This window comes from Camelus bactrianus, chromosome 10 (assembly GCF_048773025.1).
Source record: "Camelus bactrianus isolate YW-2024 breed Bactrian camel chromosome 10, ASM4877302v1, whole genome shotgun sequence".
Lineage (NCBI taxonomy): Eukaryota > Metazoa > Chordata > Mammalia > Artiodactyla > Camelidae > Camelus > Camelus bactrianus.
Window position 1 is genome coordinate 14107144 of NC_133548.1, and position 16411 is coordinate 14123554.

Genomic DNA, 16411 nt, shown 5'->3' on the forward strand with positions numbered 1-16411 from the left:
TGCTGCGCCCGCTCGCGAGCGCCTGCCGTTTCTCGGGGCGGGGCGGTGGGCGGGGACTGGGCGGCGAGGCGCGAGCCGGTGCGTGGGTGCGCGCGCACCGCGGGCGGGCCAGTGAAGCCGGCGGCCCTGGCACGTGATCCCGGACCGGCTCGGTCGCTTGGTGGCTCCGTCCGTCTGTCCGTCCGCGGGTGCCATCATGGCGGACGCGGCCAGTCAGGTGCTCCTGGGCTCCGGTCTCACCATCCTGTCCCAGCCGCTCATGTACGTGAAGGTGCTCATCCAGGTATGAGTCGTCGCCATTCCCTACCCCGCCCGGCGCCCTGTTAGATCGCCGCTGCCCACGGCGCGTGAGGACCGGCTCCAACCTTCCCAGGCCCTCAGTCTCCCGAGATGCTGCTCCTTCTTTGCTGCCTGTCCCTTCCTTCCCCGCAGGGACAACTTCCACCGTCCGCGGAGCTTCCACTGCCCGTGGGCCTTCCAGAGTTTCGCTGGGAGGCCCTCTCCTTTCCCGTAGCCAACTGCCGCCCTGCCCTGCCGTGGCCGGTGGCTCCCCTGAACTTTGTTTTTCCTTTTCTGAGGTTGATCCTGGCCGGGCGCCACCACGGACTTCCCAACCCTCCCCTCTCCGTCCCTCTGGAATTATCATTCATCTCTCCTCCCGGGCCCCAAACGCAAGACAGGAAATCTGTTTGAACACAAATTTGAAATTAGAGGGGAGCCAACATTTTATGAGGTTTTCTTTTCTCCTTTTTTTCCCCCTACTGTTACTGCTGCTATTCTGTTCTGAGATTTTAGCACTAGATACCCAGAGAAACACAAGGAGCTCATTCAGAAGTGATAATGAAGTGGTTGCTGAGTCAAATTTCGGAAGGATCCACCGAGCGCTTTCCAACAGCAGCCCATGTGGCCCATGACAATGAAAATCACATCTGTCAGAGCTGGAAATCAGTTCAGCTGAAAGACATTTAGCCAGTTTAAGTATATATATTAGTTTCTAACCTACTGTGAAATAATTCTTAAGTGGTATTTTATATTCACAGGCAAATGTGCCAGGTTTTAGCTAATGATCAACTATTAGATAGTACTTTCAGTTGTCTTTGTAAATTTCCCTGTGATGGGCATGTCATTCATTTTTTAAACTTAAGAGTTGACATAATTACATCATATGTTGTACCAAGGAAGGGAGCAGTTTCTAGAACCCCTATCCTCACCATCTACTTTTCTGTCAAAATATGCAGGACACTAGGGAGGTCCCCATTACTTCTTTTTGAGTTGATGATTCTAATCTGTCTTATGTGTTGTTGAGTTGACCCGTGTGGATTCAGAATCTGTATGTAAAAAGCTATTGAGAAATAAGTAATTTAGATTAAGGAAAAAATCTTTGAAATGTATTGTGACATCTAAAACAGTATTGACACATTTGTAGCTCAATAGTATCTGAGGTAACAGCATTTTGCAGTAAATCTGATATAAGCCCACTGTTCAGTACTTAAAGAGGCAAGGTTTTCTAGTGATATTCAGAGCTCTTGCCTCAAAAACTTAAATATCCTTAATCCTCATTGCATAACATCCTTGTGTTGGCAAGTGTCTCGAGTTTTGGTGAAATTCCCAAATACTCAGTTTTTAAAAGAGTTGCATGGTAACACTTTCAGGGAGTTCAGCCAGGAGTTATTTAATTGAACAAGTTAAGAATCACAGCAGTAGAGTCAAAACCACTTCCAACAGTGTTCATTCTCTAAAGCATTCCTTTGGCACTAAAGAGTTTGAATATTACCGTAGAAATAAAATGATGGCATTAATTCTAAAATGGCCTTCATTAGGTTATTCATGACAGTCTGTCCCTTTAACATGCACTTGTAATTATTTCCCAAATGAATTATCCAGCTGTATCTGCATTTGCCTTTTAAGTGTCCTGCTAGCCAGATATGAAGTTGATGCTGGCTTAGTTTTCTCACTTTGTCCAGATATTTAAAATGTGCTAGATTTTTGAGCCTCCTCAGTAAACTGCAGCTTTCCTAACACAAAAGTTTCCTTATTCTATTTTCAGTTTGATATTAGTCCATCTCAGCTACATGGTTTGCATTGTAAAATTTGAACCAGAGGAAAACTTGGAGTTTATTGAAGCCAGTCTTAATCAAGTGACAAAATTAAAAAAAAAAAACAAAAAAAACTGGCAAGGATGATCCTTCATCGCTGTTTTGGAACTACACTGCATTTTAACTCATGTTAAAAATTTGGTTCCTTAAAAAAAAAAGATTTGGTTCCTTAGTGAAGACAGGTGTGTCCAGTGTTCTGCGATGGGTCCCGTGTCACTGTCTACATGATCTATTTGTGTGGTTACATAGCCCTTTATTTAAAAGAGAGAAGTTCCTTTTACGAAGTTATTAAATTATGTGTTTAAAAGCTAAGGGAAAAAATAATTTTGTTCTTTATTCAAGACCTTACAACCAAGGCATTTCTGAGACTGCTGCTTAGTATTGCTATATTCTCTTGTTTTTAAAGGTGGGATATGAGCCTCTTCCTCCAACAATAGGACGAAATATTTTTGGGCGGCAAGTATGTCAGCTTCCTGGTCTCTTTTGTTACGGTGAGTGTCTGATTTATTTGGAGCTGGATGACACTGAGGACTGCGATAGGCAGGAGTTAACTGAAAGAAAATATATAGAAAGCATGTTTCCTTGAAATTTTTATGTAATCATTTCTTTCAACCAGAATGTGAACCTCTGACTTGTGTTCTTAGCTCAGCACATTGCGAGCATCGACGGGAAGCGTGGCTTGTTCACGGGCTTAACTCCAAGACTGTGCTCAGGGGTCCTTGGAACTGTGGTCCATGGTAAAGTTTTACAGGTAAGAAGAAAATCAATCCCTCTTCCCATAGATTGAGATTACCTATTATGCACAGTTTGTTCTACTGATCCAGAGCACTTTCAGAGACATATTTATAGCTATGGCCTTTCTTCCTCTTGAAAAAGATTTACTTGAAATACCCATTCTTAATTCTTTCCTGGGGAGCAGGGAGAATTTGTCCAAAGTGAAGTAATTTTATTTGAGCTACCCAATGTTCTTCGTCTGGACCAGTTCTGAGCAGAAATTATGTACACTTATTTGAGCACCTGTATAGCTCATTTTCTTTCTTTGAAGGAGGATAGAAACTGGTTAAAACACCCATTTCTTCTTAAAGTTATTTTCCTCTTATGTCTAGTGTTTCTCCTAGTAAAATGTTTTCTGTTACAAACTTTTTTTTTTTTTAATTTATCAAGATAAACTTAAAAGGTCAGGGTAGTCTGTCTTTGTGGGAAGAGGAAGAGGGACTGTGCATGGGGTAGGTTCTAAGGTAGTGGAAGTGATTTTCCTTCATCTGGATCATGGCTATATGGATATTTGCCATTTAATTATTTGTTACCTTGTGCATTTGTATTTTGTGTGCTCTTTCTGTACATGTGTTGTATTGCATACATTTAGAAGTTTGGTTTTTTTTTAAGGGGGAAGAAATGAGGGGTGGAACTTAAGCTATATGTGTGGCGTTTTATTTTACAAAGGCAAGAAATCTTAAGCATAAAGGGCAAAATCTAACCTTGATGGCGGATGCATAGGTGAAATATTTTCTTAATTCTTCTGTACGTTTGAGATGTTTCATAAAGTGTTTCTAAAAACATCAAAATTACATTTCTTTCTTAGTGATCTTTTTGTTTTGCCAGCTTCTTTTAACTTCAAATGCTAAAGCTTATAATTTTGATTGTACTGGTTTCTCATTTGCACCAGTCAGTTACAATGTAGGTCAAACAGAATTGCCCTTTGCTATATTTATAAATGTATTATGAATACAAATTCTGTACCATTTAGAACAGTCCATAGGAAGGTTGTTCAGCATGAATATGGTTGAGAATCTAAAACTAATGGGTTTTTTAGTTCATTATTCTGTCTTCTACTGGCACCAAGGGTATGTTATCTTCTGTGCTGTGGCTCTCAGAAATGTAGCAGTGTGTGCTAACCAAATCTGTATAATACTTTCAACCTAATTAGATGAGCTAAATTCCAAATGTTTACTTACAAACTGTTTCTTTTCTTTTCTTTTCTTTCTTTCTTTTTTTTTTTTTTGCCATGGATTTTTTTTTTTTAATTTTAAGACTTAACTAACCCTAAGAGTGGGTCACATTTATCTTCAAAATTTTCATATACGTTCAAAAATCCAACAGTTGGGGGAGAATAATTTCTCAGTGTAAATGGAGAACATGTTGGGTCCAGGAAATTACTTGATGAAGCAAACTTTTGAGGAATGTCAGTGTATGTTTTCCAAAGAACGGGGACCATTGGAAGTCTGGACCATAAAATGCCCCTGGGGTTCTTGAGAATGTTTGGATTCTGGTTGTGAAACAGCAGAACTATGGTGGAGCCAGCTGTTCTTCTATCATCAAGCACATCTTCACATTTCCACTGGACTCTTATTTATGAAGATGACGGACCATGTGCTTTATCAATTTAAGCTGTTTTAAAGCTTCTGAAGTCTGCAGATTCAAAAAGTCTGCCAGAGTCTGGAGCCTTTTTGGAGGAAGATCTAGCTCAGGACATAGTTGTCCTAGAGGGGTAATTTGCTTCCTAGGATTCTTCACATTCTCATAGGGCAACTGTGGAATCTGGACTTCTGAGCCTACCCAACTTAACCTTCATCCTTCCTTGATAATCTGGTATTCCAGGAGATTCCTGTTGTCTCAAGCCTTTCTGAAGTGCCTCCTTTAGAATAGGGGCATGTGGATCCTCTTCTAAAAAGTCACGTGTGATCTTGACTTCAGTATAGTTTTGTTTGTTGTTTGCATTTTCCTTCCTTCCTTCCTCCCTCCCTCCCTCCCTTTCTCTCTTTCTCTCTCTCTCTTTCTTCGAACTGTTTATTTTCAGTAGTACTCAGATAACCCTTCATGTACCTTTTAAGGCTTTAATGTTGTCCCAATTCTACTGTTTTATCATTTAATGAACAAATCATGATTTTGTTAAACAATTTCATGATCTAGTTGGCTTGGGTTTTAAACTGTCTTCAGACTTCATTGAATTGAATTGGAGAGGTTTTCTAGTCGGTTCCTCATGTGGAAGCTGCTTCACCCCTCAGTCCTTTTCTCATCCATTATGCTTACTCCGGTCGTCATGCCTGGGGCCGGAATGTAGAAGCACCATTTCAGGGGCCCCATGGGTCAGGGTGATGGAGTGTCAGTGGGCCCATGTGCTTGGTGGGTTGATTACTACTCTCTTTTTCGGTCACCCCGTGCTCTGGCTCAGTGGAAGAATAGCTGTTACCCAAGTGAGGTTTAAATTTTCATGTGGAAAAAACAATTGTCATGTGATTCAAAGAGGTTTACATATAGACTTAGAACAAGAATGAAATTACTGCTTAAGACCAAATTCCTTCATGTAAAGGAAAAGTACGACAAACTTGACATAACCAGGTATCTGGAATACGTGTTTCACACGCAGACAAATGAAATAGAACAGGGCATTGGTTCTACACTTAGTGTCACAAGCAGCTCATACAGTCAAGAGGAAAGTCCAGTTCAGGGCTGATGAAACTGTTAGCCTTTGTAGGAAAGAGTTCTGTATATCCAAACAAGAATTAAATTCAAATCTGTTCAGAATAATGTAAAAGAGACAGGTAGAAAATTTTATTAATGGAATGAAACCAAAGTCTAGAAATGAGTTAGAATTTTAAACACACCTGAAACTGTTAGAATTAATTCTGGCCAAAGACCTGGAAGCTGACCAAAACCCATCATTTTACTTAATCATGATGTTTGTTCTCTTGCCTCTGATTTTTTTAAAAAACATAATTCTTTTCACAAAAGACAGTGTTGTCTATTTTTAAAACCTGGTTATGGCTAGGAGGTCAGTTGTCTGGTTCTTGTATGTCACCTCGCCCATCTTCTATTTCTGAAATATCCCACAAATATTTCCTCTGCCAGTATGGTCTCAGCTCTGGTGGTATATTCATGCTCTCTTTTCTAATGTGTGGTTTAGAAACAGAGTCAGATACAAAAGGAAAAGCCAGGCAATTTCAGCTATTCAGACTTAGCACCAATTCTCTGTTCTTTGTACAGTGAAGAAAAGAGTCTTGCCCTAATTTGGTATTGGACTGGCTTTTTCCATGAAAAACCCTGAGGGTTTTTCCACAGCCTTAGTGCTAGGCTATGTTTTTACCAATTTATTTTCTGTTATGTGTGTATGTTTAGTAAATAATGTTCTTGGATTTTTGTTTTGTTTTCCTTTTTCTTCTTTTAGATGAGCGTATTTTAGGAGCTGAATAATCAATATGTTAAACTTAGCAACAGGATTGTCTTAGAGATACTTATTTCCAGTTGATTAGTTAGAAATAGAAGTTAATTGGGGTTTTATAGCCAAAAAAAAAAACCAACTATTTTTAATTTCTGCCAATCAATAGAGTTTTCATTTTACATCCTGTCTCAGTAACACTGTGGTAGCCCTAATCATCCTTTCTTTTCTCTTCCTTTGTAGCATTACCAGGAATGTGACAAGGTGGAGGTATGTTGGAACCAATTTGTACGCATGAGCTCATTTCCCCTGTGAGTTATTGTTGCTCCTTGGTCCTCTTTAGGAGAAGGGACAAGCAGTCAGTTTCTCTTTCACCTCAGAGAGTGTTGATATACAGGGTGGCCACCAGTTTGAACAGTTCTATTTAAAACCATCAAGGGGGTGAGGGTATAGCTCAGTGGTAAGGTGCATGCCTAGCATGCCTGAGGTCCTGGGTTCAATCCCCTGTACCTCCATTAAAAAAATAAGAAATGAATATCTTAATTACCTTCCCCCCAAAAAAGATGAAAAAATAATAAGTACATTTTTTAAAAAATAAAATAGTTGAACAAGCCATTTAAAAAATTTTTAAATTAAATTTTAAGTTAATTTAATTAACATTTAATTTAATTAAAATTTAATTTTTTAAATGTAATTTTTAATTTAATTTAATTTTTTAATTAAAAAAATTTTTAAAGGGGGAAGTGTATAGCTCAAGTGGTAGACTGCATTCTTAGCATGCGTGAGGTCCTGGGTTCAATCCCCAGTACCTCCTCTAAAAATACATAAACTAAATCTCCAAATAAATAAATAAATAAATACCATCAAGATGTCTGTCTTCTTTCATTTTAATTTCCAGGAGTCAGGATCTGGAAATGTACAGAAAGAAGTTTCATCTTCCTTTGACCGAGTTATCAAGGAGGTAAGATGATTATGACGTCCCTAATTCAGAGCAAATGCAGGTGGCAGTTATGGAATCAGGATCATCCGGCCTGTATGTTCACTGTCTGTTCCAAATGAAATTAGACCTTCAATTTAATTTGGGCTTTACTGCATGTAGAACATTGCTTGCTGTTTGGAATAGATGCATTTCAAGGAATCATATTTTGCCCATTTGTTTCATCTTTAAAATTGAAGAGGTTTCTACTGAAACCTCTTATAACAGAGTTGAAAATCTCTGGCCCAAAATTGTTAAAATAGTGACCAGGCCCTTTGTCAGCTGGATATTATATATCCAGAAATGCTTGTACAGTATCATTCTGACTTTGGAATGTCCTCATTGCCCGATTCCCACTCCTGTCTTCTGCTATTAGAGTTTGCTGCATGCCTGACTTAATAATACTCTTTTACTCGTAGAGTTTACATTGTCTAATTGTCTGTAGTGAGGTCATAATTTTTCAGTAAAAGCTGCCAGCCAAAATACATATTACCAAACAAGTATTGCTGTAGGTCTAGACATCATATGAGTCAACTTGGTTTTCTGTAAATTTTCATGAAGTGATTTTCTTCAGAAGTAGAGATACAGGGGGAGAGGGTATACCTCAAGTGGTAGAGTGCATGCTTAGCATGCATGAAGTCCTGGGTTCAATCCCCAGTACTTCCGCTAAGAATAAATAAGTAAACCTAATTACCTCCCCCCACCAAAAAAAAAAGTAGAGATACATTTATTAATATGCATTTTATATTTTCTTAACTTCATTTAGTTCATCCTGTCCCATAAGTTCTGAAAACTACCATTGGAGTAAGGGGTGAGCAATCTCTTAACTGAGTGACCGAAGATAATGTTTAAATGCAAAAAATGAGTAACAGACCTGCTATATTTAACAGCCCACCTCCAAGGACTGTGATTGAATTTTGTCTTTTACTCACCTCTTTAGCAAGTCCTGGACAAGAACGATAAACTAGGATAAATATAGCAGCTCTGAGATACTGCACAGTTTTGGGATTGTGGTCAAAAAACAAAACAAAATCATTCTGTTCTCCTTGAGATGTTGATACAGATTAAACAGAGCCTGATGTTTGCCTAGTATAGATATCAGAGTCTCTGAAATCGTTCACAATGAGGGAGCAGCTCACTAATCTAATACAGGCCTCATAATTTTATTCCAGCTAGGTTACTGGTTGCTGGTGACCTTCTGTTTCTTTGCTTTTGTTTTTATTATCTGTAAAATTGAGGTGATAACAGAAATCTGCTTTGCAGAGAAATTTTGAGAAGTAACTGTAACAGAACATTGAAATCCACAAGTGAGAGCCGTGCTAGAATGCCAGTGTACTATGTGGTGTCTGTGTGTTGTATTCCCGATTCCTGACTCCAGGACAGGAGTGCTGGTCGCTCACTTCCTCATTCTGCAGTGTCCACCCACATGACTGCTCACAGGAATTTGAGTGTCATTTATTTAGATTTCAGAAGTGTGTGTTGATTGTTCCTAGACAACTCGAGAGATGATGGCTCGTTCTGCTGCTACCCTCATCACACATCCCTTCCACGGTATGTTTGCAGTTGATACCTGAAATCTGATTTTTTATCTTTCTTTTATAACATGATCTCTCCTGACTACTTAGATCGGTTGACGTGGGAGTTCACTAAAGTCCCTTGCCTGCGTGGCTTTTGTTTTCTGTTTTGCTTCCTTGTTTTGGCTTTTACCTAATTTATCCAAATAGCAAAGTATCTTTAGGTGGAAAAACTTTTTTTTTTTTTTCAGGGCTATCAAAATTTATCTCAATATAGCTTTAAAAAGTTTTTTCTCTATGTTCTACAGTGATCACTCTGAGATCTATGGTACAATTCATTGGCAGAGAATCCAAGTACTGGTAAGTGTTTTTGTTTTCAAGTGTTCAAGGAGCTCTGTTGAAGCCAAAGAATTGAATAATAATACTTCACATTTTTATGATGCCTTGGGGTTTACAAAACAAATTCATATATCTTATATCATTTGACCACACACACAGAAAAAACAGTAAAATAGAAGAAAAGGGCCCAGACACTTTTAGGAACCTACCCAGGCTCTCAGTAAGTTGCAGAGCCACCGAAGCCAAAATTCACCCTGACTCCATGTGATTACACCCTTAGATAGTAATATCTCCACTTCTGTCTCCAAATCCAGCTGTCTTTGCAGAGTGAGGGTGGTAGAAAGGGCTGCATGGGGAATGTAAATTTGACCTTGTCAGAGTGGTAATTGAACACTGTTTTTTTTTTTTTAATAACTCCAAAATAATCTTAATGTATTTTGCCTTTCCTTCTTCTGAACCTAGTGGACTTTGTGACTCCATAGTAACTATCTATCGGGAAGAAGGCATCCTAGGATTTTTTGCGTGAGTAAACTACTGATTTGTGTGGGTGATTTTTGTGAGAGTGGAAAGCTTTAATGAGAATGAGGGCATGACTCTTTGTTTAATCCTTGGGGAAAATGTACCCTCTGAGTTTACTCTGTGTTAAGCTCTATTTAGGCCCCTGTGACTTAAATTCTCTTGTAAAGATCCCGGACTTTTGTTCTGAACACCCAAAACGTTTGAGATAAGGGTTTGGGGAGGAGGGTATAGCTCAGTGGTAGAGCACGTACTGAGCATGCAGGAGGTCCTGGGTTCAGTCCCCAGTACCTCCATTAAAATAAATAAGTAAATAAATTAACCGAATTACCTCTCCCTGAAACAAAAACAAACTATATGAAATGTGAGTTTTGTTTCTTCTTTTAACAAATAAATTCATTCCAAGTTTCTACCCTTATAGTAAGTTCTCAACTATGTATAGTTGATAAAATGAGGAAAGTGAATTTTTGAAAAATGGGGAACTCATCTAACTGTATCTTCCTTATCCTAAGAGAATGCTATATTCATTCCCTTGGATTTACCTTGTTTATTATTTTTTTTTATTTTGGTGGGAGGTAATTGGGTTTTTATTTATCTTTGTCTTCAGCCTGTGAGGTCATGTTCGTCGCACTGTTCCACACTGCCTCACCTAGATTACCCAGGCCCTGGGAGAACGTCTTTGACGTCTCTCCCTTGTATCTGTGTTTGGGCCTTTCTCATTTTGCAATGTTTCTCATATTTTGCACTATCAAATTTGAATATCAAGTAGTTAAGCAAAAATCATATGTAAGTCTCTTTGAAGTAGGCAAATGTTTGGCCTCCCTGCTTACAGTAAGGTGAGCCATTGGCCATAGCTTAGAAGGGTATAGCCGACTTGGATTTTTAAAGTGAGAATGAAAGTCATTAGAGATTAGCCTCAAGTACAATTATATTAACTAGAATGAACTGGTTAGATTCTGGTATTTGATGTCTTTTCAATTCTCTAGAATGTTTTGAAATCTAATACTTTGAGAAGTGTTTGTATTGAGTGGATTATCTTCTTACTATTCCCATTTTTTGGTTCTTTTTATTGTTTCTTCATGTAGGGGTCTTATTCCTCGCCTGCTAGGTGACATCATTTCTTTATGGCTCTGTAACTCGCTGGCCTACCTCGTCAACACCTATGCACTGGACAGTGGGGTAGGTTGTGCCTTTGATGAGCTGTGCAGGTGCTGGCTTCATTGTAGTCAGCCGGCAGCTAGGTTAGCTTTGAAGTCAGATGGCAGTTGGCTGTGTGCCAGACTCATTAATAGCTAGATGCTAATAGTCAAGTTTTTAATGGAATGACCATTTTACCTGTTTACCGTAGAGAAATGCACCCAGAGGATCTCTAGGGTGTGGCAGAGGGAGCCTGTCTCCGTTCTACAAGGAAATTACTTTATCAGTACCTAATTTTGGAGGACACTATGAAGCAGTGCAGTTTTATAGTGTAATCGGGGTGTCCGTCTAATCTGAAGTGTTAAGGGGACTCCTGTACTGGGTCTTCTAGAAACTGCAGCCGGTAGGGGTTTGAGAATCAGCCTTCCCTCAAAGCAATGTTTCTGCAGCCTTAGCAGTTGTGGGCCTCTTTGTACACGGGCAGCCCCATGGCCTGTGGGAGCTAGAACACACCCGGGGGTCGGACTAAATCCGTGTGCTAGGTTTCCTGAGTATAGAGGCCGATCTTCTCCACAGCGTCTGGTACACAGCTAGGTGTGTCTGGAGGTAAGACTTGTCCCTCAGTAGACCGTAAGTGTGGTTTCCCAGGACAGTAGTTCTAGGATGTGGAAGTCCATTCTCGAAATAGAGAGAGACTATATTAGTATGGTTGGAGACAATTAGCATTAATATCAGCTTAATCTTCTTGCTCATTCTAATAAAGACTTTCTTCCTGTTTTAGGTTTCCACCATGAATGAAATGAAGAGTTATTCCCAAGCTGTCACAGGAGTGAGTTTTGTTTTTTTTTTTTTAATCCTCTTAACCTTTAAGGAATAGGTTTGTTTTCTTTTCTTCTCTTTTAAATTTGGCCTGTGTCATCACTGCTTTAAATCAACCAGCTGTCTCGCAGGAAAGTCTCTCAAATTTGTTAATGTTAGTCAGCGGTAAGAAGAACCCAGATCCTTGCATCACAGTAAGAGTAATAAGCCCACACAGTTTGGTGGTGTTCAGCCTTCAGAGCAGGTGTATGGGCATTTCTCATCACGGCTGCCCCTGCGTCTCAGGCCTGCTGCTCACCGCATCCTGCTGATCCAATCTGGAAATGTCACCCTCTTTAATCATATGGAGTCTTCCAGGAATAGACTTCTGAAGTAGTTCCCATTGTCTTTGGAAAGATGCACCTGTTTTATTTTCTTCAGGGATATTTTGGAATGCTTCATTGTATTTAGTTGTATTTAACCTTTTCTCTTAAATAATGAAGTTTGGTTTTATTTGAATGAGGACTCAGTCACAGAATAAGAGAAGTCTCCTGGTCTTTCATTAAAATGTTGCATGTAATATTATGTTAAAAGGTGGAAGCATCTCTAGGCTCCAAAATGTGTCATGTAGTCTCTCCTTGGATGCTGAGAAAGCCACAGTGGCACTAGGACTAAGAGAGAGGAAGAAGAATAAAGAAGACTAGGAATGACCTGGGAACTTAGTGGTCTTTTTATTCTTTTACAGTTTTTTGCCAGTATGTTGACCTATCCCTTTGTGCTTGTCTCCAATCTTATGGCTGTCAACAACTGTGGGTGAGTGCCTTGCCTTTCTCATCTTAGTAGTTGGCTGCCTATATGCCTGACGGTTAGAGCAGTCCCAGTAGACATTTGGGGGGAGAAAGGTAGAGTTGATGCTATTGCTAGATTTCCTAGTTTTTTTCTTAGTCTGCCCCATGTACCAGCAGTGCCATCAATTTATATTATAAGCAGCCAGTTCGCACCCTTTTTTGGAATGGAGAGCGCATAAATAATATTTCTCAAGTGCTTATAAATAATACGCACTTGCCAGTAGTGTAGGTTCTTTTCTAAAATGGGTGGGATAATTATCAAATTACTCTATGTTCACATCTTTATTTTATTTTATAATATTTTTTCTTTCCTTTATTTTAAATCTTTTCCCTCTTTTATGAAAGTTACAAAATGGTATATCAGGGATTGAATGACATCCTATACCTGTTTTTCCTAGGGGCTTCATGGAGAAAATGAGTTTTAAAGAGAGAAAAGTAGGAAATTTGAGTGGAGAATGGAAAGTTTCTCAGCCTTTCATGTGCTGGTCGAGAAGGGGTTGGGTGTGGTGATGGACACCACTGATTTCCAGCTTCTAGGTGCCTAGCAACTACTAGATTGGACAGAAGCTTTGCCTCTTGATTTAGTTCAGAACTCTGTAACAAAAGTGTACCTGCCACAGTATGCCACTAGACATGTCGTTTTCAAACAAGATGTCAAATAGAGAGTCGTGTGGAGTTTTCAGCATTGTTATGGTATTTCATATCATGTTACATTCTGTTCGTTTTGTGATTTATGAAGCAGCTGCCACATTTTAGTCCAGAGCAGACTTGAAGGATGAGTTAAATGTATCATTATTATTATTTACAGTTTTTTAGAGAGGAAATGCTTATGGTTGAACCTGACTAAGAGCCACTGTTTATATCCACTGTCATGTTTGGAGTCTTTTGAATACACTTAGCTTTTAAGTCCCCTTTCCCTGCTCTTTAATCATATAATTACTGTGTTCTAGAATTTCATGTGTCCACCAATTGAAAATGAGATGTGTTAGAAAAGACACAACTGATTGAAGTTTCTGTTTATTTCTTTAATTTTTTTTTTAATATTATTGGGGCAGTTGGTTATGTTTATGTCTAATAGAGGTACTGGGGATTGAACCGAGGACCTTGTGCCTGCTAAGCATACGCTCTGCCACTGAGCTAACCCTACCCCTCTTCTGTTCATTGATTCAAAACCTAAATGTAAGGGAGGGAGAACCCTTTTGGATGCTCGGTCCTTCCCCTGCTCCAGTAGAGGATGTCATTAGAACTAAAATTGCCTCTCAGGGAACCTTCTATGTAGAATATTGTTGTTTGTTTGTTTTTGGGGGGAGGTAATTAGGTTTATTTATTTATTTTAATGGAGGTACTGGGGATTGAACCCAGGACCTTGTGCATGCTAGGCATGCATTCTACCACTGAGCTATGCCCTCCTCCCTTATGCAGAATATTTTTGACAAAGATTCATTGTACTCTTGAGAGAGTGTTTTGTAAACATTAACTTCAACAGCTCATCTTTTTCCTGTTTCAGGCTTGCTGGTGGATGCCCTCCCTACTCCCCAGTATATAATTCTTGGATAGATTGCTGGTGCATGCTACAAAAAGAGGTACTTCTCTCATCCTCTCTCCCTCCTTCCCTCCTTCCCTCTCTACCCCTTCCTCATAGTTTATTTTGTTTTGTTTGTTTTCTTAAATGTCTCTGGAATCCCGGGTTAATTCTTGTATGTTATCCTTTAGCTACGAATTAATGTACCCTTTACGTTCACTCAAGTTCCGTGTGTCACCTCTGGCACAGTAGGAAAATGTGCTGCTTAGGAATCATCAGAACAGGTGCTAAAGAAGTAAGATCCCTCGATGTGATCTAGGAGGCATTTGAGTGATCATATTCAGATTACAGATAAGGTCCGGGTAGACACTTATCCTGGTTGTTAAAATGATGGCCTTGATTTCAGGTTATTTTTTTCCATACTCACATTTTTGTAACTTTTCAAAACCTCCTTATATATATTCAGGTGTTTTCCTGCAGTATATGGAGAAACTGAGAAATAAGAAGTTGTTTTGTGAGATTATTTGTCATAGTGAAGTTAGTAGAACTGATCTCTTACTTCTAGAGTCTTTTGTCCAGACTCTGTGTGGTCTTAGTGGATGATTTTGTCCAAACTCCAGTTTATTGTTTGTTACTGCTATGAAGTAGTTTGTCTACAACCAAAAATTCTTGATCAATCTAGACAAAGCTTTATTAGGAACCAAAATGATGGTTGGCTTTGTGCTGAATTTAACACAGAATCACTTAAAATGGCCCATCAGTTGAAAGCTGGGTTCAAGTGAAAAGCAGTTTTTAAAGGCTCATGGAAAAAAGTGAATGAAAAAGCTCTTTGTTGTGTTATATTACAGTACTAGTGACGCATGTGAGAAAGGCCTTTGTTCACGGGGCTCTGGCTTCCCAGCCTGACCTCTGAATGAAAAGCCCAAGTGCTGCTGGGGGGCTTCTGCTTATCGTGTCCTACAAGCCCCTCCGCGAACCAGGCCAGGACCTCGGATGGTTGCTGGACAGACCTCGCGTGAACAGTCCAGTCTGAGTCTCACACTTTCTGTTAGACAGTTTCCTTTTGTGGTCCCCACTTAAAAGGAAAGGTGGCCCTTCTTTCCCCCACTTTGTAACTAACCCCCTGCTATAGAAAGAAAGCAGACAGAAAGTTATTACGGTATCAGACGCCTTACCGAGGGAACGTTTGGTCTATAAGTGCTTAAGACAACAGCAAATCTTGGCTCGGGATTGTCTGTATCAGGCATCATGCTGAGAGATTCCCATGAATCAGCTCATGTTACCCCCAAAATAACCACATGAGAATAGGTACCATTCTTTATCGTCCCACATCACAAATGAAGAAACTGGGATTTCGAACAGTTTAAATAATGCCAGTTACGTCACCAAGGTCACACAGCCTGTATTTGGGAGAGCAAGATCTCTGTGCAGACTGTCTGATGTCAGAGTCCGCTCAGTTAATGCTCACAACGTTACGACTTTAATTGTAAGATTTTATAAGTACTCCCTAGAAACCTGACCATTCTATTCAAAATAAATAAAAGCTGGCACTTTCTGCGTGTTAGGACTCTTCTCAGCACTTCATATGGAGTGACTCATTTGGTAATCTAGCAAGGGACAAAGCCAGAATCCAAACTGGGAATTCTGTCTAAATATGTACGAAATTCTTGCCTTATCCATGTGGCAGAACTATGGTTTGCTAATTCCAAGAAGCTCAGCTTGAATCAGAACACAAATGGCCCCTCTGCACTGACGCTCCCAGTTTTGTCCTGGTCATTACAATCATGTCTCCCAGAAACATGTCCAGTTGGATGTCTCTGCTGATTTGGACTGGCTGACCTCATCTTCACACAGACTTTATTCGTATTTTTTTTCTTTCCAGGGAAATATGAGCCGAGGAAATAGCTTGTTTTTCCGGAAGGTCCCCTTTGGGAAGACTTATTGTTGTGACCTGAGAATGTTAATTTGAAGATGTGGGGCAGGGACAGTGACATTTCTATAGTCCCCGATGCACAGAATTATGGGAGAGAATGTTGATTTCTACACAGTGTGGCGCGCTTTTTTAATAATCATTTAATCTTGGGAAAATGGAGGTGTTTGGTGTCTGCCTTTTTTTGTTCTTTTTCCCAGCAAAACACATATTCCTCCTTTAGTTATTCTGAAGTGGGACATTTTTGCTCCAGACTGTTTTACCTAAAGAAAAAGTTGCATTTACCTCGAAATACAGGAAAGTTGTCATGTGATTTGAGTCTTAATTTCAGGTTTTGTAAAATGAAGAGTACAATCCCAAGAAGGAAGAGAAATAATTCTGTAAAACAAGAAAATTAATGAGGCAAACAATAAGGAAGGTTGTAAATTACCTTCTCATTAGTAGACCCTAAAAACTCAGTATCATCCACCAGAATCTGCCTCCCATTAAATGCTTTTAAGCACATTTGATTCATACTTCAAAGAAAGGACAATATACTGCTAAATTACCCTCGAAAATCTCTGCATGAGACATGCACGC

General features: G+C 39.5%; 1 protein-coding gene across 1 annotated transcript; it reads left to right on the top strand.

Moving 5' to 3' along the window:
• On the top strand, window positions 1-15994 carry MTCH2 (mitochondrial carrier 2). Its single transcript, XM_010964531.3, has 13 exons — window positions 1-283; window positions 2503-2587; window positions 2741-2847; window positions 6496-6522; window positions 7151-7213; window positions 8722-8779; window positions 9051-9102; window positions 9544-9603; window positions 10683-10776; window positions 11516-11563; window positions 12278-12345; window positions 13888-13963; window positions 15785-15994. Exons 1-13 carry the CDS (start codon window positions 197-199, stop codon window positions 15869-15871), a joined length of 912 nt encoding a protein of 303 aa, XP_010962833.1. The 5' UTR covers window positions 1-196; the 3' UTR covers window positions 15872-15994.
• The last annotated feature ends 417 nt before the right edge of the window (window positions 15995-16411 follow it).